Source organism: Panthera onca, chromosome A1 (genome assembly GCF_046562875.1).
Source record: "Panthera onca isolate mPanOnc1 chromosome A1, mPanOnc1 haplotype 2, whole genome shotgun sequence".
NCBI lineage: Eukaryota > Metazoa > Chordata > Mammalia > Carnivora > Felidae > Panthera > Panthera onca.
This window is the reverse complement of record NC_138339.1, coordinates 95,188,816-95,214,868: the sequence shown is the minus strand read 5'-3', so window position 1 is coordinate 95,214,868 and position 26,053 is coordinate 95,188,816. Positions and strand designations below refer to the sequence as shown.

General features: G+C 38.4%; 1 protein-coding gene and 1 long non-coding RNA gene across 7 annotated transcripts in view; one reads left to right on the top strand and one right to left on the bottom strand.

Annotated features, from left to right (window-relative positions):
• The first annotated feature begins 392 nt into the window (after positions 1 to 392).
• ZFYVE16 (zinc finger FYVE-type containing 16) overlaps positions 393 to 26,053 on the top strand; it is a 53,038-nt gene continuing 27,377 nt past the window's right edge. Inside the window, exons 1-7 of one of the 6 annotated variants that reach the window (XM_078448496.2) lie at positions 393 to 761; positions 4,849 to 4,977; positions 13,616 to 13,723; positions 15,035 to 17,280; positions 18,926 to 19,022; positions 21,796 to 21,957; positions 24,418 to 24,560. In XM_078448496.2, the coding sequence (XP_078304622.1) occupies positions 13,654 to 13,723; positions 15,035 to 17,280; positions 18,926 to 19,022; positions 21,796 to 21,957; positions 24,418 to 24,560 (2,718 nt within the window). In that variant the 5' untranslated portion in view covers positions 393 to 761; positions 4,849 to 4,977; positions 13,616 to 13,653. The other 5 variants (XM_081796565.1, XM_060635449.3, XR_014138167.1 and 2 more) reach the window with 5 other exon arrangements.
• Positions 21,620 to 26,053, bottom strand: part of LOC132681224 (uncharacterized) — a 43,130-nt gene continuing 38,696 nt past the window's right edge. The window contains exon 4 of the long non-coding RNA XR_009610951.3: positions 21,620 to 21,714. This is a non-coding gene — a long non-coding RNA (uncharacterized LOC132681224). The remainder of the gene's footprint in view (positions 21,715 to 26,053) is intronic.

Below are 26,053 nucleotides of genomic sequence, written 5' to 3'. Positions count from 1 at the left end.
TTGCAAACTGCAGATTTAGAATTTGAACCGATTCTCAAATCTTTCACCATAAATCACATCTGAATGAAATACCCCTAACGTACTACATACAACTCTTGAAATTTTTGAAAGACCAGTATGAATTACCGGTAAAACTTTTTGGCAACAGATGGGATTCTTCTCCCCATACCCATGATCTCCTTTTCCCTCACTTAAATTTATAGGAAACTTGTGGTAAAAATAGTAAAGCTCAACAAGCACAAACGTACATCACATGAGGAGCATTTATTTCTCCAGTTGGTTAGCTTTTGTTCTTAGACGCGGGGAGGCAGCTGTTCTCGTGGTCACTGTTAGAAAAGCAGAACTAAAGCAATGAGAGGGAAGGCCAGCAGCCTTGGGAGCAGGCAGTCAACTGGAGGGCTTGAAGCTGGGGGATAGGTGGGAGCTTTTCAGTTGCCGCCGAGAGAAAAACGGGGGTGGGCAACACCAGCGTTAAGTAAAAAGGCTTTCCGGGAGGACAGCGGAGCGGGGAGCAGGACTGGTTCGCTGCCTGGCAGGCGGGCGTGTCCAGTACAGGCCGGTGCGCTGCGCCGGCTCCGCTGAGGCCGTAGGGTGGGGGCGGGGGAAGCTGCGTATAGGTCATCCAAGGGCAAAGGAAGCCGGACACTGACGCAGGTGGCCTCCCGATTCCGGCTCCCAGACGTCTAGGGGGAAACTCAGTCCCCGTCTAATGCGGGTCTTCAAGCTGCCTCATCACCGCACAACCTTCTCAGGCACTTCCGGTAAGAATCCCGGCACCCTCGGCTCAGACCCCGCAGAGCCTCGCGCAGGCGCCTCCGGACTTGGCGGAGGCCACGGACTCGCAGGGAGGGAGTGTGTGTGTGTGTGTGTGTGTGTGTGTGTGTGTGCGCGCGCGCGCGCGGACTCGAAGGAAGGAGGGGAGTGTGTGTGTGTGCGTGAGTGTGTGCGTGCGTGTGTGTGTGTGCGTGTGTGTGTGTGTCGACGGAAAACCTCTTCTGCGCCTGCGCTGTCTGCTCCTCCCCGCCCACCCCGCCTTCCCCCCCCAAACAGGTCCGGGGGAAAACAAACCCTGAGCCGACGTAGCTCACCCCCGGGACTCCCGGCCGGGGTCGCTCTTCACTCCTCTGCGCCTCGTCGCATCCAGTCCTCAGAGAGCTCCTCAGGGTTGTGGGGGAGGTAAGAGCCCCCCCCAGTAACTGGCCTCTTGGCCCTCCCCTCACCCCTGCTGCACTCGCGGAGGGGGCGGGGTGGCCGCTGGGTCGGCCGACCTGAGTGCCGGGTCTGGCCCTCCTTTTCCTCCAAGGGCCGAATCTAGGCCCCCGACTTGTTCTCTTTCCGAGCTCCTTGAGTTGGCCAGGGAATCACGACCCTCAAACCTCGTGCCCCTTCGGTAGAGCCTGGCCGGCTGGACCAGGCAGGGAGGGCAATCTCGGCGGCTTTTTGCCCGGTCCCACCCACCCGGGCCGTCGGGAGTGCTCGGGGCTGCGGTGGGAGCGGCCCGGGGGGCCGCGGTGGGGGCTGGGAGAAGTGCCCCCAGGGCTGCCTAGCCCACCTTGGGAGGGGCTGTGCCTGCTAGAGGGGACTGTCGTTCCCGCGGAGAGGTAGCCTGTGCGCTGGGAGGACTCCAGCAGAAGAATCTGTCATCGCCGCCTGTGCTCTTTCGCAAACCCCATTCTCGCACCGATGCATTTTCTCATCATTTTAGATCTGAAGGATGCGGTAGTGTTCCTTTCCTCTACCTTTTCTTTGGTACCTCTGAAAAATCCTAAAAGATGGCCTAACTTTGAAACTATTAACTTACTTGTTCTACCGTGATTACAAATTATTCCAGACTGAGTGTTCTTATTAGCTTGACTCGTGTGGAAACCATCCCATATATTTGATAAAGTCATCTTTTTCATTTAACAAAATAAGGCAATTTGTTGGTTGAATTAGGTTCCTTAAATTATTAGAACTTGTTCCTTCTGAATTGGCAAGAGTGCAGTGGTTTGATCCAGTAAAACTGTAATTTTGCACCCACTTTCTCCCCTTTTTTCTCCCATGGATGTTAAACTGCACACTTAGTGTCACAAAAAATCTTAAATATAATAAAGATTAAGAAAAAATAAGCCATAATTCAACCATTTAAAGTGAATCAACCGCAGTTAATATTTTGACTTTTAATCTCCCAGGGTTTTTTCTCATGGCATTTTCTTAATTAAGATGATGAGATGTTATATACAGTTGGATTGCCCGCTTTTTTTTTGCTTAAAATTTTTTAAGTATTTCCTCCAGTTTTTAAAAAGCTTCATGAGTATCTTTATGATGTTTGATTACACAAGTAATACATGAGTGAACTATCTTTTGGAACATTGCAGTTAAAGCTCAGTTCCCATTTAATTATCACCCCAATTGTAATGTTAGGTAATATGATGGTATCACAGTTTTTTTAACCCAGTGGGTTTCAGGATCCCTTTACAAACTTAAAGGTGACTGAAGACTAAAAGATTTTTTTGTTCTTTAATGCAGTATTTTGCTATTTTAGAAATTAAAATTCAGAAAATATTTAAAAATTGTGCATTAAAAACCCTTTATATATTGAATTAAAGAGTATTTTTGAAAAATATATTTTTCTTAAAAAATATAGTGGGAAGGGTGGCATTGTTTTATATTTTTGTAGATCACTAATGTCTGGCTTTATAGAAGACAGCTGGATTCTCAGATTTGCTTGTCTTTTCACTCTTATGTGCTATCTTGTACACTAAAGCATATTAAGAAAGTCCAGACTTGCATAGATAGGTGTTTGGAAAAGGAAGGACCTCACAGATCCCCTGAAAAGTTCTAGAGTCTTCCAGGGGTCCTTAGACCAGTTTGAGAAAGGTGATTTGACTATTCTTATGTTGATGAGCTGTTAGGTTCTTTGAAATTTTGCACCATTACAAACATTGCAGCATTCAAATTTCTTTGTGATGTGTTCCTGCACACAAGTGCTAATGTTTTTCTAGAAGTAGAATTACTTTTGATGCCTGCATAATTTTCTAATGTTGGTGTTTAGATGGTTTCAATTAATGATTTGGTAGAATATCTTTGCATATTTTCAGTTGCTTTGGATTATTTTAAATTTTTAAAAAGAATTGTTACATCAAATGTTAGGAAACTTTTTGAGGCTATTGATACATATTATCACATTGTTTTTCTGAGAGGGTATTCTGGTTTACTTCTTGTCATCGGTATTGGAGATGCTTGTTTTGTCACACCCTTACCAACACTTTTATCATTATTATTATTTTAATAAGCTTTTTAAGTTTATTTTTTTTTAGAGAGAGAGAGAGAGGGTGTGAGCAAGCATGGTGGAAGGGCAGAGAGAGAGAGAGAAAGGGAGAGGGAGAATCCCAAGCAAGCTCTGCACCATTAACACAGAGCCTGACACAGGGCTGAGGCTCACGAACTGCAAGAGCATGACCTAAGCTGAAATCAAGAGTGGGATGCTTAACCAACTGAGCCACCCAGGCACCCCTGATCCCTTATATTATTAAAAGAAATTATGAGACTCTGGATCTTGGGGGTCGTGAGTTGGAGCCTCATGTTGGGTGTAGAGATCACTAAGAAAAAATTGTGTTCTGATTTAGTAGGCAACAAATGATATATGTTATAATTCAGATTATTTTGATAGTACAGATTGTGCTTTGAATATTTTTTCATAATCTTACTAGTTCATATTATTTGCGCATTTATAATCCAGTGTCAATGTGTTGTTTTCTAAAGGGTTTTTTAAAAAGTTTATTTATTTATTTTGAGAGAGAGAGCTGGGGAGGAGCAGAAAGAGAGGGAGAGAGAATCCCAAGCAGGCTCTGCACTGTCAGTGTGAGCCTGACCAGGGACTTGAACCCATGAACCTTGATATCATGATCTGAGCCAAAATCAAGAGTTGATGCTCAACTGATAGAGCCACCACATGCCCCCTAAAAGATTTTTAGAAATATATTTATTTATTTTTTCAGAGAGTGCAAGTGGGGGAGGGGCAGAGAGCGAGCGACAGAGGATCTGAAGCAGGCTCTGCTCTGACAGGCTGATAGCAACAAGCCCGATGTGGGGCTCCCAACTCACAAACTGTGTGTGAGATAATGACCTGAGCTGAAGTTGGACCCTCAACTGACTGAACCACCCAGGTACCCCGCCCCCTACCAGTTTTTTATTATCTTTTTCTTTTTTAATTTTTAAAAATGTTTATTTAGTTTTGAGAGAGAGAGCACGAACAGGGAAGGGGCAGAGAGAGAGGAAGACACAGAAACCGAAGCAGGCTCCAGGGCACAGAGCCCGATGCAGGGCTTGACCTCATGAACTGCAAGATCATGACCTGAGTTGAAGTTGGTACTTAACTAACTGAAATACCCAGGCACCCCTTTATTATCTATTTTATATTGTAAGGATATGCACTATAAGTTTCTAGGAAAGGAAGAAAATTATCTTTTTTGTTATTTACAAAAGTAGTACATTTTTGTAAACAAAAAGTAAAATACAGATATGTATTATGCATTATCTATAGAATTACATAATGTAGATGTGAAAGGCATGCATTATCACAGATACCATTATTACCAGTTTGGTATTTGCCTCTCTATATTTTTTTCCCGTGCCTTTGCTAACTTTTTTTTTTTTTTAACAACTTACTTGTAAAAATGGGTTTGTACTGTACATGACATTTTGCAATTTGATTTTTAGTCATTTAGTACTCTATACTGGATATTTTCCTATCCAAGTGCATATAACTCTGGGCAAAGTTTAATCCAGAGTGGCTTTAGAAACACTAATTGTGATCTGTAGTTATCTGATGTCAGGCTCCTGTCCTCTTCTATATTCTCTTCCTAGGTGATCTCATCCATTAACAGTTATGTGCTGCCAGTTCCCAAATCTTTTATCTATCTCAGACTTCTCTCCTGCATTCCAGATCCTTATATTCAACTGCCTATTGGACATCTCCCCCAGGATGTTCTCAAGGTACTTCAAACAACAGTCCAAACGTGAACTTACTTTTTCCCTGAGTCCTGCTCTTCTTTGTATTGCCTGTCATAGTCAGTGGTACCACTGTCTGCTCAGTCACCCATGATGGAAACCTGGCAGTAATCCTAGCTTTCTCCCTTGTTTCACTCTCCAGAATTTCCCATTCTTTAGTCACTTTTCTATTGATCCCTTTTCCATCTGCTCTGCGTCCGACTTCGGCTCAGGTCATGATCTCACGGTCCGTGAGTTCGAGCCCCGCGTTGGGCTCTGTGCTGACAGCTCAGAGCCTGGAGCCTTCTTCTGATTCTGTGTCTCCCTCTCTCTCTGACCTTCCCCCATTCATGTTCTGTCTCTCTCTGTCTCAAAAATAAACATTAAAAAAAATTTTAAAAAAAGATATTACCTAAAACAGGTTGCTATATGTACACATAAATAAACTTCTTTAGAATAGGGAGTATATCTTATATTCCATTTGTGTCTTTTTACTGTACATCATAGAGTTTTGGCACAGTAAGTACATCTTAGTTGATTGAAATGGGAATTATGTGCAGCTTCAAATGCCATGTTAAAAGGTTTCATTTACGTGGGGTGCCTGGGTGGCTCAGTCGGTTAAGCGGACGACTTCGGCTCAGGTCATGATCTCGGGGTCTGTGAGCTCAAGCCCTGCATTGGGCTCTGTGCTGACAGCTCAGAGCCTGGAGCCTGTTTTGGATTCTGTGTCTCCCTCTCTCTGACCCTCCCCCGTTCATGCTCTGTCTCTCTCTGTCTCAAAAATAAATAAACGTTAAAAAAAAAAAGGTTTCATGTACAGTATTTGCATTATATCTTTTATAAATTATTGGATTCTATTATTATTTAATTATCTTTCCTTTTTTGCACCTTGTAGGCACCTCAAATGACATAATGCTTAGTAGTACACTGGTATACATAGAGATACTCTGTAAACATTTAATGAATTCCATAATTTTTTAAAAAAATGCTGGTTTTTTTCCTAATGAGAGACTATTTCTAGGCCTTCTAGTTCCTGTGCTTTAGTTTTTTAATATTTCTATATTCAGACTTCCTTCAGTACTTAAAAAAATTTTTTTTAATGTTTATTTACTTTTGAGAGAAAGAGAGAGAGAGAGAGAGAGAGAGAGAGAGAGAGAGAGAGAGACTGAGGTGTGAGTGGGGGAGGGGCAGAGAGAGGGAGACCCAGAATCTGAAGCAGGCTTCAGGCCCTGAACTGTCAGCACAGAGCCCAGTGCAGGGTTTGAACTCATGGACTGAGATCATGACCTGAGCTGAAGTCGGATGCGATGCTCAACTGACTGAGCCAACCAGGCACCGCCTCCCCCACCCCCCGCCCAATTTTTTTTTAGTGTTTATTTTTGAGGGGGAGAGAGAGACAAAGCGTGAGTGGGAGGCAGGGGCAGAGAGAGAGACAGAGAATCTGAAACAGACTCCAAGTTAGGATCTCTCAGCACAGAGTCTGATGTGGGGGTCGAACTCACAAATGGTGAGATCATGACCTGAGCTGAAGTCCGATGCTTAACGAACTGAGCCACCCAAGCGCTCCTTAAATTTTTTTTTAATGTTTGTTTATTTTTGAGAGAGAGAGAGACAGAGCATGAGTGGGGAGGGGCAGAGAGAGGGAGACACAGAATCTGAAGCAGGCTCCAGGCTCCGAGCTGTCAGCACAGAGCCCGACATGGGGCTCGAACCCACGCACCATGAGATCATGACTTGAGCTGAAGTTAGACACTTAACTGACTGAGCCACCAAGGCGCCCGATCACCTGATCTTATAAATAATTTTTAAAACTTTGGAAATACTGAGGTTTATTCTTTGTGTCATAAAGTTCTGTAGATACTGACAAATGCTTAATGTCTTATATTCACCACTATAGTATCATATAAAGTAGTTTCACCACCCTAAAAAATCCACAGTGCTTTACTTTCAAGTTCAACTGCCCCCACCCAAACTACTAGCAATCACTGATGTGTTTATTCTCTTTGTAGTTTTACCTTTTCCAAAATGTCAGTTAGAATCATACAGTAGGTAGACTTTTTAAGATTGGCTTCTTTCACATACAATACATATTTAAGGTACGTCCCATGTCTTTTTGTGGCTTGTTAGCTTATTTCTTTGTATCATTGAATACTATTCCATTGCATGGATGTATCACAATTTATTTATCTGTTTATTTACTGAAGGTCATTTTGGATGCTTCCAAATTCTGTCAGTTGTAAAAGAAGCTGTTATAAACTTCACATCTAAATTCTTGTGTGGACATAAATCTTTAAGTCAATTGGGTAAAATACCTAATAGTATGATTGCTGGATCATATGGTAAGACTATGTTTAGTTTTATAAGAGACAAACTATTTTTCAGAGTGGCCGTACCATTTTGTATTCCCATCAGGAATAAATGAGAGTTCCTGCTGAATAGCATCCTTGCAGCATTTGGTATTGTCAGTTTTTTGGATTTTAGCCATTGTAATTGATGTAAAATGGTATCTCATTGTTTTAATCTGTAGTCCCTAAAGACAAATGACGTTGAGCATTTTATCATGTATTTATTTGCTGTGTGTCGTCTTTGGTGAGGTGTCTCTTTGTGGAACTTTTGCCCATTTAATTGGATTGTTTGTTTTCTAATTATTTAATTTTAGGAGTTTTTTGGAGATTTAGATACAAGTCCTTTATCAGATATGTGTTTTGCAAATGTTATCTCCCAGGATATGGCTTGTCCTCTTATTCTCTTAAGTGTCTTTTTCAGAGCATATGTTTTTTAATTTTAAAGTCTAACTTCATCAGTTTTTTTAATGGATCATGGTATTGTTATGATCATAACCAAACTCATAACCAAACCCAAGTTTATGTAGATTTTTCTGTAATGTTTTCTTCAAGAAATATTATAATATATTTTACATTTAGTTCTTTATCCTTTTTAAGTATGTTCCTGTGTAAGGTGTAAGGTCCATATCTAGGTTCGTATTTTTGGCATGGGATGTCCCATTTTTGGGATGTCCAGTTTTCTCATCACCACTTGTTGAAAAGACGAGCCTTTCTCCTTTGAATTGCCTTTGCGCCTTTGTCAAAGATAATTTGACTGTATTTATTTGTGTGGGTCTATTTCCAGGATCTCTATTCTTTTTATTTTTTATTTTTTTATTATTGTTTTTAATGTTTATTTTTGAGACAGATGGAAACAAAGCGTGAGCAGGGGAGGGGCAGAGAGAGAGGGAGACACAGAATCTCGAACAGGCTCCAGGCTCTGGGCTGTCAGCACAGAACCCGATGTGGGGCTCAAGCCCATGAACCATGAGATCATGACCTGAGCTGAAGTCAGATGTTCAACCGACTGAGCCACCCAGGAGCCCCGCAGGCTCTCTATTCTTTTGCACTGGTTTATGTGTCTTTTTTTTTCTTTTCTTTTTTTTTTGCCAGTACTACATTGCTTTAATTATTATAGCTTTATGAGTCTTAAAATTAGAGTGAGTTGTCCAAATTTGTTCTTCTTTTTCAGCGTTATGTTGGCTATTCTAGGTCCTCTTCCTTTCTGTATACACTTTAGAATTCTGAGTTTCCTGAGTCCTACCAAAAAGCTTGCTGGGATCTTGATTGGGATTGCATTGAACCCAGAGATCAAGTTGAGAGGAACTGACATCTTAACAATATGGAGTGTACCTATCCTTGAACGTGGAATATATCTTCATTTAATTAGGCCTTCTTTAATTTTTTTCATTCGTATTTTGTAGTTTTCCACATATGGGTTCAGTATGTATTTTGTTAAATTTGTACCTAAGTATTTACTCTTTTGATGTGCTATCGTAAATGGTATTTTTTAAAATTCCAAATTCCAGTTGTTCCTTGCTCATGTATAGGAATGCATTTGATTTTTGTATATTAACCTTGTATCCAACATCCTTGCTATATTCACTACTCTATTTTGGGGGGGATCAGTTTTTGGGGATTTTCTACATTGAAAATCATGTCATTGCAAATAAAGACAGTTGTAGTTCTTCCTTTCCAAATGGTGTACTTTTTATTTCCTTTCTTACTGCAGTTTCAGTACTGTGTTGAATAGGAGTTGTGAAAGAAGATATCCTTTCCTTGATCCCAATCTTTGATTGGAAAGCATCCAGTTTCTCATCATAATGTATATAATATTAGGTGTAGGCATTTTGTAGCTATTCATCAAATTGAAGAAGTTTCTCTCTGCTCATAACTTGCTGAGGGTTTTTATCATAAGTAAGTGTTGAGTTTTGTCAAATGCTTTTTTTTTTGCATCCATTGATATGATTATATGATAATTCTTTAATCTGTTAATGTGATATTTTCAGAGGTTGAACCAGCCTTGCATACCTGGATAAATTTCACTTGATTGTTCTGTTAATTTTTTTATACATTGTTGGATTCTACTTGCTAATATTTTGTTGAGGATTTTTATGTCTGTGTTCATGAGCAATATTGGTGTGTAGTTTTCTTCTTGTAATGTCTGTATTTGGTTTTGGTATTAGATTAATACTGGTCTAATCAAATGAATTAGGAAGGATTCCCTCTGCTTCCTTTTTTCTGAAAGAGATTGTGGAGAACTGGTATTATTTCTTCCTTAAATATTTGGTAAAATTCACCAATGAAGCCATCTGGATCTGGTGATTTGTGGAAGGTTACTAATTATTGATTCAGTTTCATTAATAGATACAGGGCTGTTTGGGTTATCTGTTTCTCTTTGTGTGAGGTTTGGTAGCTTGTGTCTTCCAAGGAAATGGTTTATTTCATCTAAATTATCAAGTTTGGAGGCATAGAGTTGTTCATATTTCCTCATTTTCCTTTAAGTTCATATTATCAGTAATTTTGTTTCCTCTTTCATTTCTGATATGGTAATTTGTGTTTCTCTCTCTTTTTTTTCTTTTTTCTTTTTTTAATTTGAGACAGCATGTGTGAGCAGGGGAGAGGGGCAGAGGGAGAGAGAGAGAGAATCTTAAGCTGGCTCCATGCTCAGCATGAAGCCTGATGTAGGGCTCAATCCCATGACTCTGGGACCATGACCTGAGCCAAAATCAAGAGTCGGATGCTCAAGCTACTGAGGCACCCAGGTGCTTCTCTCTTTTCTTGATTAGCCTAATTTATCAGTTTTACTGATTTTTTTTTTCAAAGAAAGGAGTTGTTGATTTCACTGATTTTTTTTTTTCCTATTTCTCTGTTGCTTTCCTGCTTTTAATCTCATTGTTTTCTGTTCTAATCTTTGTTATCTTTGTTTCTACTTGTTTTGCTCTTCTTACTCTCCTTTTTCTAGTTTCCCAAGGTGGAAGCTTAGATGATTGATTTTTAGATCTTTTTTTAAACATATGCACTTAAGTTATAAATGCCTCTCTATGCACTGCTTTAATTGCGTCCAACAAGCTTCACTTGAATTTTTAAGATTTTTGCCATCAATTTTCATGATCACTCCCTGCCCCCCCCCCCCCCCCACATATGTTCCTTATTTATGGCTTCCTGTTCCTGTGTCATATATGCATTGCTGTTTTTCTGAGAATATTAGTTTCTTTGAAGTTTTCTTCTGTTTCCTGCATTTTTCTCTTACTCCAAGTTCCTTTTGTTTGTTTTGGTGTGTGTGTTTTTGTGCACTATTGTATATGTATGATATAACCACAATTTAAAAATGGAAAATGGGTTGACTGGGTGGCCCAGTTGGTTAAGCATCCGACTTTGGCCCAGGTGATGATCTCGTGGCTCATGCATTTGAGCCCCGTGTCACGCTCTCTGCTGACAACTCGGAGCCTGGAGTGTGTTTCGGATTCTGTCTGCTCCTCCCTTGCTCCCTCCCTCTCTCTCTCTTTCTCTGAAAAATAAAATAAAATATTTAAAAAATTTAAAAATGGAAATAAAAGAAGTAATGTGCTTTGTTAAATTAGGATGACATGCCATTATTATTGAAAATTGTTCTGAAGTTTACCTGTTTCCAGAATAATTATTGTTTTTTAAAAAAAATTTTTAATGTTTTTATTTTTGAGACAGAGAGGGACAGAGCATGAACAAGGGAGGGGCAGAGAGAGGGGGGAGACACAGAATCCGAAGCAGGCTCCAGGCTCTGAGCTGTCAGCACAGAGCCTGACACAGGACTCAAATCCATGGACTATGAGATCATGACCTGAGCTGAAGTTGGATGCTTAACCGACTGAGCCACCCAGGCGCCCCTAATTATTGTTGTTGTTTTTTTTAACGTTTATTTATTTTTGAGACAGAGAGAGACAGAGCATGAACAGGGGAGGGGCAGAGAGAGAGGGAGACAGAGAATCTGAAACAGGCTCCAGGCTCTGAGCCGTCAGCACAGAGCCCGACGCGAGGCTCGAACTCACGGACCGTGAGATTATGACCTGAGCCGAAGTCGGATGCTTAACTGACCAAGCCACCCAGGTGCCCCTAATTATTGTTCTTTTAAGGTGATCTTTTCTGAAGGGTCCTCTACCTTTGGAGTATAAAAGTTTAACTATAGAGTGGCCACCTGTGCATTTCTCTTTATTGAAATGGCTTGGTATAGGGGTTACCTGTATCTGTGGAGTTGTATTTTTCATCAATTCTAGAAAAATTCCTACCATCTTTTTAAGCATCCTTGTTTCATGCTGTCTATCTTCCTTAGAGGTCTCCATTCTTATGATAGATGACTTCTGCCATCCATGTCTCTTACCCTGTCATATGTCCCTCTTGTCTTTCTGGGCTGCCTTTTAGGTTGTTTTTTCAGGTAGGTTTTCTAGTTCATTCATTTTTCTCTTAAGCTGTGTCTAAGCTTTTTAACTCATTTTTAAAGTGTCCTTATTTTTTTCTGGACCTCAAGTGTTCATTTCATGACACTATCATAAATGGTTCTTGTAAAAAACTGTCTCATTTTTGTCTTTTATCCCTCATTTCCCACTCTTATTCTTCATCCCAGGGAACTGTTCAGATGTGCTTAATAATGTATATCTTTTTGTTTGTTATGTATTATTGCAAATTTTATATTGTTGATTATGCTTTACAAAAGTAGCAGTATGGAACAGATTGGAAATTTTTTTTAGAAAAGGTCATTTACCAAAGACAGTGTGAGGAACGTTGCTGTAGAGTGTTCCACCTTCTGGATTTAGTTGATTGCTTTGTTTTGATATCATCTAACTTGTCTCTCTATGCTTGGATTTCCTGTAAATACGTGGTTAGTTCTAAAAGCTTGATTAGATTGAGGTTCAGTTTTTTTGGGTAAGAATATATCATATGCGATATTATGTCTTCCACATGAGGCACATAATGTTTGGTTCCTCCACACTTATTTATTTTTTAATGTTTATTTATTTTTGAGAAACAGAGACAGAGTGCGAGCAGGGGAGGGGCAGAGAGAGGGAGACACAGAATCTGAAACAGGCTCCAGGCTCTGAGCTGTCAGCATAGAGCCTGACGCGGGGCTCGAACTCACGAACTGCGAGATCATGACCTGAGCTGAAGTCAGACGCTTAACCGACTGAGCCACCCAGGCACTCCCTTCCATATTTATTGATAGTGAAATTGATCACTGGAAATCAGATGTGTTTGTCTGTTCCCACCATTATAAAGTTCTCCTCCAATCTTTCATCTAACACTTTAATTAACATCCATTGATAGCCATTGCCTAGTCTATTACTTGCATTAAGGATTGCAAAGAGATGATTTAAAAAATTTTAATATACATCTGCATTTATTACCTGAGATTCTTACCTAAAGAACTTTCCTTCAGCAACTACTTAAAGTACATTTTGTTAATAAAGGGAAGGATAAGTTATTGGCTCTTTTCCCTTAATGTATCACCTTTCAGAGCAATGGGTTTATGTCCTGACAACCCTCTAATGAGTGGTGGTATTTGTTTTTGTTTTTAGTATCATTAAGATCTCTTTGTTTTTTATCTATTTGATTTGTGTTCAGTCCTTTGCAGGCTTAGTTAATTTGATGTTTGGTTGTCCTATTTAAGACAGTAGGAACCCCTTCAACTAGGCTCCTGTGTCCTTTTGATTTTATCCCATTAGTCACTGATAGATTTCTTTAAGGTGTCTCCAGACTTACATGGAGAAGTTCTTGACATAGATCAGAGATTTATCTGCTTTATTCATAAAACTAACTTTTAGTTTTTTTTATATTTCTCTTAATATGTTCATTTTCTATTTCTTTAACTCCTGTTCTTAGCTTACTAATCTTCAGTCTTTCTCCTATTCTAACATGAGGATCTAAAGCTGTATTTGAAGTACTGCTTTTGCTGAATCCCATAAGTTTTTACATGCAGTATTTTTATTTGTAAGTGGTATATTTTATATTACCATATCATATATATTATTTGATATAAAGTTCTTATAACTATTTTTAGCATTCACTTATGAATTCTTCTTTGATTATGTACCTTAAGTAACTCATGTCACTTAGATAAGTGTTTTAAAATTTACAATAGTGTAAATTTTAAATAGTGTGTTATGTTGTTAGAGTTGGTTTTCTTGTCATTTTGTATATAGAGAAGCAATTGCTTCAACTAAATTGTAAATTCCTCAAAGGAATTTATTTGTGTCTATTTCTCGACTATGTTTCTCGGTATGCAGTAGATGGCATAATATTTATATGTTAGAGAATTAAATGAACTTTCATGACTTTTTATTTTCTAGGCATAGAGAATTAAATTCTGAATAAGTCTTTAAGTAGGATGGACAGTTATTTTAAAGCAGCAGTCAGTGACTTGGACAGACTCCTAGATGATTTTGAACAGAATCCAGGTGTGTTGGTTTTTAATTTTTGTTACTAATGGAATTTTTAAATGTCTGTGCATCAGTTGTCTAAGATAGAGAGTACTGTTAGCAAATTTGGTTTTAGTTCTGGTCACAAGGTTATATTCTGTAAGGAGTTCATGTTTTATTATAACATGCTAGTTTATTCTTATACAGAATAGAACCAATAGCCAGAAATAGAAGTAAAGAAGCTAGTTTTGTCTACAGATACAAATTTAACTAAAAGACCTTTAAAATCAACATATGAGCCAGCTGAAAGCAACTTGAAAACTTTACATGAATTGGTATTTCATTACTATGAGAGATAGTGTTTTACTCACTTTATTATTTTTTATAATGATATTTTATAAAGACCAACCCCATTTTTTTGAGTTTATTTGTTTGCGAGAGAGAGCACAAGTAGGGGAGGGACAGAGAGAGAGAGAGAGAGATAGAGAGAGAGAGAGAGAGAGAGAGAGAAGGAACCCAGAGCAGGCTTTGCACTGTCAGTGTGGAGGCTGATGCAGGGCTTGAACACAAGAACCTTGAGATCATGACCTAAGCTGAGGTCAGACACTTAACTCACTGGGCCACTCAGGCACCCCTGTTTTACTCATTTTAGAATGAAGACTAGGAAACTGGAGAGAGAACCAAGAAGTTAAATTGTTTTTCAGCTCTTCCTCAGTCTGGTTTTTATAGTGCAGCTGAGTTATTTTGGTTTTGTGTGTGTGTGTGTGTGTGTGTGTGTGTGTGTGTGTGTTTCTTTCTTTAAAGTTTACTTATTTCTTTTGAGAGAGAGCACGCAAGTGTAGAGGGATGAGTGGGGGAGGGGCAGAGATAAAGGAAGACACAGAATCTGAAGCAGGCTCCAGGTTCTTGGCCGTCAGCACAGAGCCTGATGTAGGGCTTGAACTCATGAACTGTGAGATCATGACCTAAGCTGAAGTCCAATGCTTAACTGACTGAGCCACTTAGTTGCCCCTATTTCAAATGCAACTTTTATCACATTGTGACATTTGCATTGAATAGTAAAAACTCCCAAGTAATTTAAATAAAAATAATGGGGGGTGGAACGCCTCGCTGGCTCAATCAGAGCATGTGACTCTTAATCTCAGGGTTTGAGCCCCACATTGGGTATAGAGACTACTCAAAAATAAAAAAATCTTAAAAAAATGTTTTGGAGGTTGTTACTGTTTGTAAGAAAGTAGTCTACCTCTGGTCTAAATAAAAGTTCAGTTTAGAAGTCTTAGAAAATGTAACATCTTTGTGACAATTTTAATTTGGCTCTCCTGAATAACATTGTATCTCTCTTTTAATTAGATGAACAAGATTATCTCCGAGATGTGCAAAATGTATATGATTCTAACCACTGTTCAGTTTCTTCAGAGTTGGCTTCCTCGCTACTACCAAAGGATCAACAATGCATTAATTGTTGTGCCTCATCAGAAACATGCTATGAAACAAATCAGATTTCTCCGAACAAAACACTTGAGGGACTAACTTCTATACAAAATGAAAAAAATGTAACAGGACTTGATCTGCTTTCTTCTGTGGATGGTGGCACTTCAGATGAAATCCAGCCTCTGTATATGGGACGATGTAGTAAACCTGTCTGTGATCTGATAAGTGACATGGGTAACTTAGTTCATGTAACAAATAGTGAAGAAGATATTAAACAATTATTGCCAGATGATTTTAAGTCTAGTGCAGATTCTTTGATTGGATTGGATTTATCTTCAGTGTCAGAAACTCTTCATGCCTCTTCAACAGACCGTGATAATAATACTGTCAGAGAGGAACAGAATGATGTCCACTCTGAATTACAAAATAGAGAAATTAGTGGAGCTGAAGAATTGGGTATAAAAGTAGATACAACACCTTCAGATTCATGTAATTACGGCGGAAAAGAGAATTTAAAGGATAAAAAGATCTCTAATCAGTTAGAACCAGTTGTTGATGGTTTTAACATGCCATCTGCTTTGACTCAACAAAGTTCTAAAATGTTTGATACCAAAGACAACCTACAACACAAGAACCAGCCATGTGAATTACTAAAAGCTGATAGCTGTTTGGTGGAAGATGAAGTAGACGTGGCAGTCATAGCTGCCACAGAATGTTTAAAAGAAGGAGACTGCACAAGTGTTGTGCCCTGCAGTGTTCCAAAAAATGAAGATTTATACTTACATGACTCAAATTCAAAAGATGAAAATTTCAAATTACCTGACTTTTCCTTTCAGGAAGATAGGACTGCTGTATTTGTAAAACAATCTGCGAAAGAAGACTCAAGAAATATAGGTCTTAAAGATAATCAAGATACAATCCAAGATTCCTCTCCAGCTTTACAGGTTTCAGATGAAGAGATCTATTCCTCATTGACCTGTCTTCCAGTACCTGGGTCTTTGTGTGGATCATTAATTGAAAGTAAAGCACATGGTGATTGTTTATCACAGAATGAACATAAAGATAACATACAAGACACAGTGACAGTCCATGAAGAAATACAGAAGAGTGTTATTCTGGGTGGGGAACCGTTGAAGGAGACTGATCATTTGAAACAGGAAAAATGTGAAAACGTAATTGAAAAGGTGGGAGATAGAAAGGAAGAGTCCAACCTTATGGTAATCAGAGTTGAATCTTTGGATTACCCTGGTAACACAAATTCTTCTACAGCTACAGAATCTCAATTGGAGCTTTCTGGTGCTGATGCCCCAGAGTTTCCTGATGGTTGTGAAGGTCTCCCTTTTTTAAGCACTGATATCAATGGGCAAGACTTAGATTACTTTAATATTGATGAAGGTATGAAAAGTGGAACACTAATTAGTGATGCTGAACTTGATGCCTTTCTAACTGAACAGTATCTTCAGACAAGTAACATAAAAGCCTTTGAAGAAAATGTGAATGACTCAAAATCTGAAATGAATCAGATAGATGTGAAAGGCCTAGATGATGGAAATGTCAGTAATACATATTTCAATGCTGAAACAGGAGCTACTGGGGAAAGTCTTGGTATTAATATGATTTGTGAAACAGTTGATAAACAAAATACAACAGCAAATGGTGGCCTTTCTTTAGGGGAAAAAAGTACAATTGCAAATGAACAAGGGTTACCTAACAATAAATCTGAGATTATGAATGAATTATCAGTCTCTGATATTAATAGTCAGTCTGTTCATGTTGGAGGGGCTAGACCTAAGCAATTGTTTAGCATTCCATCAAGACCAGGGAGTTCAAAGGAACCAGGTAAACCAGATGTTCCAAATATCCCTGAAAGTGAACCCAGCACAACAAATACGATTGTTCCAACCACTTGTACTACTGATTCTACAGCTGATCCTCAGGTTAGCTTCAACTCTAATTACATTGATATAGAAAGTAATTTTGAAGGTGGATCCACTTTTATAACTGTGGGTGAAGAATCTCTATCTGTAAACACTTGCAAAGAAGGCCTGGTTTTGGGCCTAAAACAACCTACTTGGGTTCCTGATTCAGAAGCTCCAAACTGTATGAACTGCCAGGTCAAATTTACTTTTACGAAAAGGCGACACCACTGCCGAGCATGTGGGAAAGTAAGTTATAAAAATCTTTGTTTTTTATTCTTTTGAAACATTTATTTTTTTTAAACATTTATTTATCTTGAGAGAGAGTGTGTGCACGTGTATGAGCCAGTGGGTGGAGGGGCAGAGAGAGAGGAGAGAGAAAAAATCCCTACCAGGCTCTGTGCTGACAGCACAGAGCCCGACTTGGGGCTCAATCCCACAAACTGGGAGATCATGACCTGAACTAAAACCAAGAATCGGACACATAATGGACTGAGGTGCTCCTATTCTTTTGAGACATTTAAAATGAAATTTAATGTTACAAAACAGATTGATAGATGATTTAAAGTTTTAGTTTAAAATCATTATTTTTCACGTACGTGGAAATAAATAAAACACTTTCATTTTATAGATTGCTTGAGAATGAATAAATGTCACATTGTCGTTAGTATTACATACTGGGAAATAAGGAATACTAATTACTAGTTTTTATGAAATCTAAAGAATATGTATCTTTATCTCTCTAACATTTACACTTGAGATGTCCCAAATTCATTATATCCCCTTGGGTCCTTGAAGTCTTAATTTCAAGACCATTTTGCAGTTAGTGTTAGAGAGTCTATCTAGGGAAATACTGGGAGAAAGAAAAACAAATTGGTTGCCACAAGGTTCAGAATGCCGAAGCTGGCGTTGTTTGCATTCTGACTGCATTGACTATAAACTCTAAGGGTTTCCTATAGAAATAACATTTAATTCTTTCAAATTTTTTATTTGTATTCATTTATTTTCATTTATTTATTTTAAAGAGAAAGAGAGTGAGTAGGGGAGAGGGGCAGAGGGAGGGAGGGAGGGAGGGAGAGAGAGAGAGAGAGAGAGAGAGAGAGAGAGAACCCCAAACAGCTCCATGCTCAGCACAGACCCCAGTGTGACCTGAGCTGAAATCAAAAGTTGGATGCTCAACCGACTAAGCCACCCAGGCACCCCAACATTGCATTTTTTATTCAGCATTGATTTTCAGTATTGGGTTGGTCTCAGATCACCCCTCTTTTCTTTTAGAAAAATAATGACATTCTACCTTTAAAAGTTGTAAATAAAGGACCACAGAAAACTTTTTAAATTGTAAAGTTACTCATTAAAGAACATTTTTGTTCCTTTCCAATGAACAGAATTGACTTAAAGGAATTCCCCTTGTGAGAGATACAATTTTATTTTTATTTTTTTATTATTTAAAAAAATTTTTTTAAAGTTTTATTTATTTTTGATAGAGAGTGAGAGAGCATGAGCTGGGGAGGAGCAGAGAGAGAGAGAGAGAGAGAGAGAGAGAGAGAGAATCCAAAGCAGACTCTAGGCTCTGAGCTGTCAGCCCAGAGCCTGATGTGGGGCTCAAACTCATGAACCACAAGATCATGACATGAGTTGAATTCGATGCTTAACCAACTGAGCCACCTAGCCACTCCAGAGATATGATTTTAAGTTGCAGAAACCTCATTGAAGTAAAACAAACAAAAAATAATTATTTTAATAACTATCTATGATTATGGTGATTAGAAAAATTATTTATATCATCAAAAAAATGGTGTTTGGTTAATTAGATTTTGGGCCTCCTCTCTCCCTGCCTCCTGTAGGTATAAACATGCTTGACACAAAACCAAATTCGATATTTTATTCTTTATAGGTCTTTTGTGGTGTCTGTTGTAATAGGAAGTGCAAACTGCAATATCTAGAAAAGGAAGCAAGAGTATGTGTAGTCTGCTTTGAGTCTATAAGTAAAGGTGAGTATCAACCTGACATATTTTCTTCCAGTAATTGAATATATCTTAAAAACAATTGGATTGTGACAAAGAAAAACTTCTTTATTTTCTTAAGGCGAGGACCTAGTGTTGACTTATCTGGCTTAGGTGGGCCATCCCACGGCTTGGTTTCTCTTCTTTTTGTTCTACTCTCACAATTAATACTACCAATCCGGAAAGGAAGCAGTTTCTGGAGTGGCAGTTCATTAACTTTTAACAGGTACCAAGTCCCTAAATGCTGCATTTCATCTGCCTATTTGTTTTGTCAACATCATTGTCATCCTTATCATCTTAATCTAAACTTTTATAGAATAGTTACTGTTGAATAGTATTTAGTGTTACACACTAATAGCATAAGGCAAGATAATTGTTCCCACCCTTTAGAAAATTATAATCTAAGATGGGAATAAAAAATAAGGTAGTAATATTTATGATTTTATATATAAATTCATAGAACTGTCACAGTATTAGCACATTTTGTCTCATATTTTTTTCCCTTCTCAATTTTAGAATTTTGTTTGTATGAATTTCCCATTGTTTCTGGCTCCCTAGCTTAGCTACCATTATCAGCAATAGTCTTGGTAGTCTTATTTGTGTTCTCACAGTGTGTGTGTGTGTGTGTGTGTGTGTGTGTGTGTGTGTGTTGTATTGTGCTTTTTCCCTCAAATACACATTTGCTCTTTTGAGTACTTCTTGGCATTTTGAAAGATTTGTTGACAGTTTAATTCCCAGCAAATATGACTTGGGACTTTTCAATACCAGACCTGTGCTTTTAGCTCAGGTACTGCTTCCCCTGTGAGCTAGGAGAATAAATACCTGATAATAATTTGTTTTTCTCTTTTGAATGAAGATAAAATTTTTCATCAGTTTTCCAAAAAGCTCTGATGGGAGTCTGTTAGCCTGAGGTAAGCTACTTTACTCCCTGTTGTTGCCCCTTGCTCTGGAAGATAACAGAGTGTGAACTTTTTATATTTCCATATTACCAACATTGTTTATGAAGAGGTTAGTTTAAGACTTTATAGTTGTTTTGGTTTTTTTCCCATGCTGTTTCAGTAGCCCCAGAAGACTGCTGGTGCTGGTGGTCAGACAGCCTGCTAGAATTCAGGAATAGAATTCAGGCTCCCACATAATTCTCTCTCCCTACTTGAAAAAAAATAAAATAGCCACTAATATTTGAAACATTATTTGAGTTGACATGTCAGAGTTTTAGGTGAACATTCAAACATTTTGACTGTAAGGTACCAGGAGAAAAGATGCAGTCATTAAAGAGACTCAGTAGGATTTTGGGATCATGCTTTGGTTTCTCAAAGAAAATATCTTGGAATGAATTTGGTTATTTAGTTATCTGTTTTATTTATTCTGTATGATACCTTCTAGAATATATTCTCACAGTTCTATTTAACATTAATTTATACACCACAAGAAAACAAACACAAGTTATTTTAATATCAACTTTAGGGTTGAAGATGGTAGACGTGACCATTTAAAATAATGTTATTAAATAAGATGAGAAAGATGGCTCAAGAAGGGTTGTTAGATTCCATAAGGATTAAGAAGAAAAGATAGTTTAAATAGAGATTATGGATAATGAGGAAGCTGTGCTGAGACTGTGTAAGTTTCAAGGAAGCCTGCTAGTGAGTGCCATTAGGTAGACTTGGGGCAAGTTGGACATTACTCAAAACTCAGAGTAAGATGTTTGGATTTTATTTGGTGAGGGGAAGCTGATTCATGAGAGTGCTGTCATTCAGTGGCCTTTGAGGAAGATGACTGTAGCAGTGGCAACATATCTAGCAGATTGGTTTGGAGAAATGCTGAAGGGAGAGCTCTCAGTGCCTGTTCTATGTTATTTGGATAAAAAATCATTCACCAACATTCAAGCAATATTTTGCATTTTGGAGCTCTAGCTGTGAAAGAATATATTTCCTGTTCTCGTGGAGCTTAGGAATGTGGGGAGAGATGGATAGTTAGGAAAGAGGATATCAGATGGCGATAATATTCTAAATGAAAATAAAAGATTATAAGAGGGATGGATAGTGCCGGATTGGTAACAAGAAGTAGTGTTTTTTAATGTTGGGCAGAATAAGGCTTTATGATATGACGTGAGAGCAGAGACTTAAGTGAGAGAATAAAGCTGAGAATAAAGTGAGTATTTGTGGAAGAACATTCCAGGCAGAGAGAATAAGAGCCAAGACTCTAAGCTAGGAGAGTGCTTATTTGACTTGTTGAAGAACAAGGAGGCCTGGTGGCTGGATCATAATGAGCAAGTGGGATCGTAGTGAGAGATGAGGTCAGAGAGCTAAGTGGGAAGACAGAGGAGGTAGGGATGTAGACTGTGTAGGGTCTTGTGAGCCACTGTAACAACTGGGATTTTCACTCCAGTTGGGAACCAATTAAAGGATTTTAAACAGGAATGATGTGATAGGATTTATGTCTTAAAAGAATCACACTGAACTGTGTCAAAAACAGACTGTAGGGGTACAAGGACAAAAACCAAGACAGTCATATTAAATAGCAGTTATTTCCTTTAGTAGATATCAAACATATGCTAAATAGAATATTGAGACAATTGGTAACTTATAGTGAAGTAGGGTGCTGCCAGCTGGAGTAAGGTCATTGTTTTTGCCAAGTGCCACTTCTTTTTCTTGCTTAGCCATTGAGTTCTTTCTCCTCACAACTTGAAAAAATAGATAATTTATCATAATTTACTTTGAAGTTCAAAAATATTTTAATATTTTAATATTTTTCCCCTTTATAGCTCAGGCATTCGAAAGGATGATGAGTCCAACTGGTTCTAATCTTAAATCTAATCATTCTGATGAATGTGCCAACATCCAGCCTCTTCAGGAGAGTCAAACATCCAGTATACCTTCCCCTACAACTTTACCGATCTCAGCACTTAAACAACCAAGTGTTGAAGGTAATTAGAAGAAAATGCTGTGTTTTAGACTAAAGATAATTTTTAATGGAATTTTTCTAGTTTGATAGAGTCTAGCGAGGACTAGACTAGATATCAGAAGAAATTTAGTACGGGGAACTGGTAGGTATATGTGTTAGAAGGCTGGAAGAGCAAAAATGGCATGCTCAAGTGACTCAGAGATTGCTAACTGCAGGAAACAACCACTACCCATAGGGTTGGGGTAATGAACGGTGAAAGGCAGTATTCTAGAACTCAGTGCAGGAGTACCATGAGGTGTTTGGTTCTCAGAACTGGGATTCAGGGCTTGGGGTACTATGTGGCTGGTATTGTGATTTCTGGGGGAGCACCAAGTGGCAAATCCTGGAACCATCAAGGGCTCTCATACAATTGGTGTTCAGTTGAGCAAAGGAGTGATCCAGGCTTGATATTAGGAGTACTGAAAATTGCATGGCATGCACGTGTATCTGGTGGTACTGCTGCTGTAAGGATCCTGGAAGGAATTGGAAACAATTCCTTCTCTTCCCACCTTCCAGTCTCCCACCAACACTATTGGCAGAACATGGTCAGAGCCAACCAGCAAGGGGGTCTGGGAGTTGCACTCTCCAGACTTTAGCCTGGCATCAAAGAGCACCTTATATAGAAGGGTGGCCTTGGGTTTGAGAGACAAGTAAGTAACTGGCACATCTCCCTCTCTTCAAAAATGTGTTTTTAAATGTATATTTTACTACAATAAAATGTTTTTAAAACGTATTTAAAAATCTTTGGGTTCTCTGGTCTTTTTTTTTTTTACAGCTGTTGTGGTTTAGGGTCTTCAGTAAAGCCTGTGTACATTTTTTTAAAATGTTTATGAGAGAGAGAGAGAGAGAGGGAGAGAATGAGTGGGCTAGGGGCAGAGAGAGAGAGGGAGACACAGAATCCGAAGCACCTCCAGGCTCTGAGCTGTCAGCACAGAGCCCAATGCAGGGCTTGAACTCACTATGAGATCATGACCTGAGCCGAAGTTGGATGCTTAACCAACTGAGCCACCCAGGTGCCCCTCAGTTTATCTCTTAATACAACTGTTTTCCATTTGTCATTATAACTTAAATAAGATTCAGAATATATGGTTGTATATTATAGCTCTAAAATGAATAAATATACTTTAAAAATATTTACATATTCTAGGGGCGCCTGGGTGGCTCAGTCGGTTAAGCGTCTGACTTTGGCTCAGGTCATGATCCCATGGTTCATGAGTTCGAGCCCCGCATCGGGCTCTGTGCTGACAGAGCCTGGAGCCTGCTTCAGATTCTGTGTCTCCCTCTCTCTCTGCCCCTCCCCCGCTCACACTCACTCTCTCTCTCTCTCTCTCTCTCTCACAAATAAATAAACATTAAAAAAAATTTTTAAAAATATTTACATATTGTCTTATGTTGACATCCTAAATTATTAAATTATAAAAGTATTGCAGATACATGAAAGATACCGTATTTAAATTTTTTTTAACATTTATTTATTTCTGAGACAGAGACAGAGTGCAAGTGGGGAAAGGGCAAAGAGAGAGGGAGACAGAATCTGAAGCAGGCTTCAGGTTTTGAGCTGTCAGCACAGAGCCTGGTGTGAGGCTCAAACTCACAAATCCTGAGATCATGACCTGAGCCAAAGTCAGATGCTTAACTGACTGAGCCCCCAGGCGCCCCAAAAGATACCTTATTTACAATGTCTATCCATAATGCAAAAGTTATATGTGATGCCAGTTTTCTCAGTGTTATCTGTATTATGTTCTAGAAGGTAGATGCCAATCTTTTGATTTTTATATTCTAAAACCATCTGGCAGCTTTTTTCATAACCTCCATCTGTGGATGCTTTGTAATAAAAGAGAACATATATTTACGCTGATAGCTAATTATTTTCTCCAAATTTGGGAGGGAAATATTAATAAAATCCAATATCCATATTATAAGAACAAAAATTATTATGCTTCTTTTGTTAAGTAAATTAAAAATAAGAAATGACCTCTGATGCACAAGTGATCTTGTTGCCCTTTTTAGACTTTTTATACTTCTTTCTGTTTTTCCATGTTTTTCTTTGCTTATCTACCATCCTCCAGTGTACTCCATTTTTCCACCTTGTGCTGTGGTCTTTAAATTTTATTCAGTTTTCACTCACTCCTCAGAAACGTATGCTTAGTAATACAGGCTTTAAATCTGCCCCCAGTGTCCTAAAGATATAACCTCTCCTGTCCACTTATTCTGAGTATGTAATTACCAGTGTTACTCCTTCCTTTTTTATGAATTAGGAAAAGACTTCCATTCTGGGTAGATAAATCATAAAAGGTCATTTCTCTAGGCCTTTGCAATCCTGAGAAGGCAGGTCTTGCCAATGGGTAGCAAGAAGCTTTTGAAATCACTTCCCGACCGATTTAGTATTAAATCATTGTAATATTACCAAATTCAAGTACTTTACTTTATAAACTGATCCTAGGATTATGCTCCAAAGAACAGAAAAGAGTATGGTTCGCAGATGGTATACTGCCCAATGGTGAGGTTGCAGATACAACAAAATTATCATCTGGAAGTAAAAGATGTCCTGAAGACGTTAGTCCTCTCTTGCCTGATATGCCCTTGGTAAGGAATCTAAAGAATGACTTGTTGATTTAATAAGATTTTATTTTAAGTATATTATGTAGCATGATTATTATAGTACTTATTTTTTTTAATACTGTGAGCTTCCTAAAGTGAGAAATATATGATGTAGTGAATATATTTTAGATTTTACCTTTTTTAAAAACATTTATTTTGAGAGAGAGAAAGAGAACATGCATGTGAGAGGGAAGGGCAGAGAGATAGGGAGAGAGAGAATCCTCAGCAAGTTCCACCCTGTCAGGGCAGAGCCCAACATGGGGCTCAGTCTCACAAGCTGTGAGATCATGACCTGAGCAGAAATCAAGAGCCAGATGCTTAACTGACTGAGCCACCCAGGCACCCCAGATTTTACCTTTTTTAATGTCAGTTTAAGGTCATGATTCTCAGACTTTTTGCTCTCAGGATGCCTTTATGCTCTTAAAACTTACTTAGACCTTCAAAGAGCTACTATAGGTTATGTGGGTTATACCTAGTGATAATTCCTGTATTAAAATTGTGAAAAATATAAAAGTTAATTTAAAAATAAATTTGTCATATTAATAGAAGTAGTATTTTTATAGACATTTCAAAATAAAAGTTGAGTGAGAGGAATGACACTTTCATATTTTTGCAAAATTCTTTGATGTCTGTCTTAATACAAGATTCTCACATCTTCCATATTCAGTCTGTTGTGTTATGTTGCTTTTAGTTAAATTATATGAAGAAAATCCTAGGCCCTCACTGACTCCCTGAAAGGATCTTGAGGACCTCAGAGATCTCTGACTCACATTTTTAAAAAAATTTTTCCTAATCTTTATTTATTTTTGAGAGAGAGAGTGCAAGCAGGGGAGGAACAGAGAGAGGGTGGGGGACACAGAATCCAAAGCAGGCTCCAGGCTCTAAGCTGTCAGCAAAGAGCCTGACGCGGGGCTCAAACCCACAAACCATGAGATCATGACCTGAGCTGATGTCGGACGCTTAACCGACTGAGCCACCCAGGCGCCCCCCTGACTTACGTTTTAAGAACCTCTGGTGTAACAAAATAGAACTGAGATTTAGTAATTTAATTTAGACTAATATGTGTTTAGTGATTTTCATACATTCAATAAAGTATCTGATAGTGGTATTTATGTTTGCATTTAAACAAATATGCTAGGTGTTAAATAAAAGATAAGTAAGACGGAATCCCAGCCCACTAAGAACTCTTATTGTAAAGTAGCAAAATATTAATAGAAGTGAGTATTAATACATGAAGTTGGAATGCTTTTACTCAGTAAACAAATTTATTGAGCATCTACTCTGTGCCAGTTACCTGATTTATCCTGGGTGTAGACAAGATTGTTATGTATCCTACTCTGTTTAAATTCACATAGCATATAAACCTATGCTTTTTTGTCAGGGTTCATGAGCTAGAATTTACAAATAGCCATAATTACCCAAAGTATGTTTCTTAGCTAACACCTACCCTCAATTGATATTTTAACAAAATAAAAGTT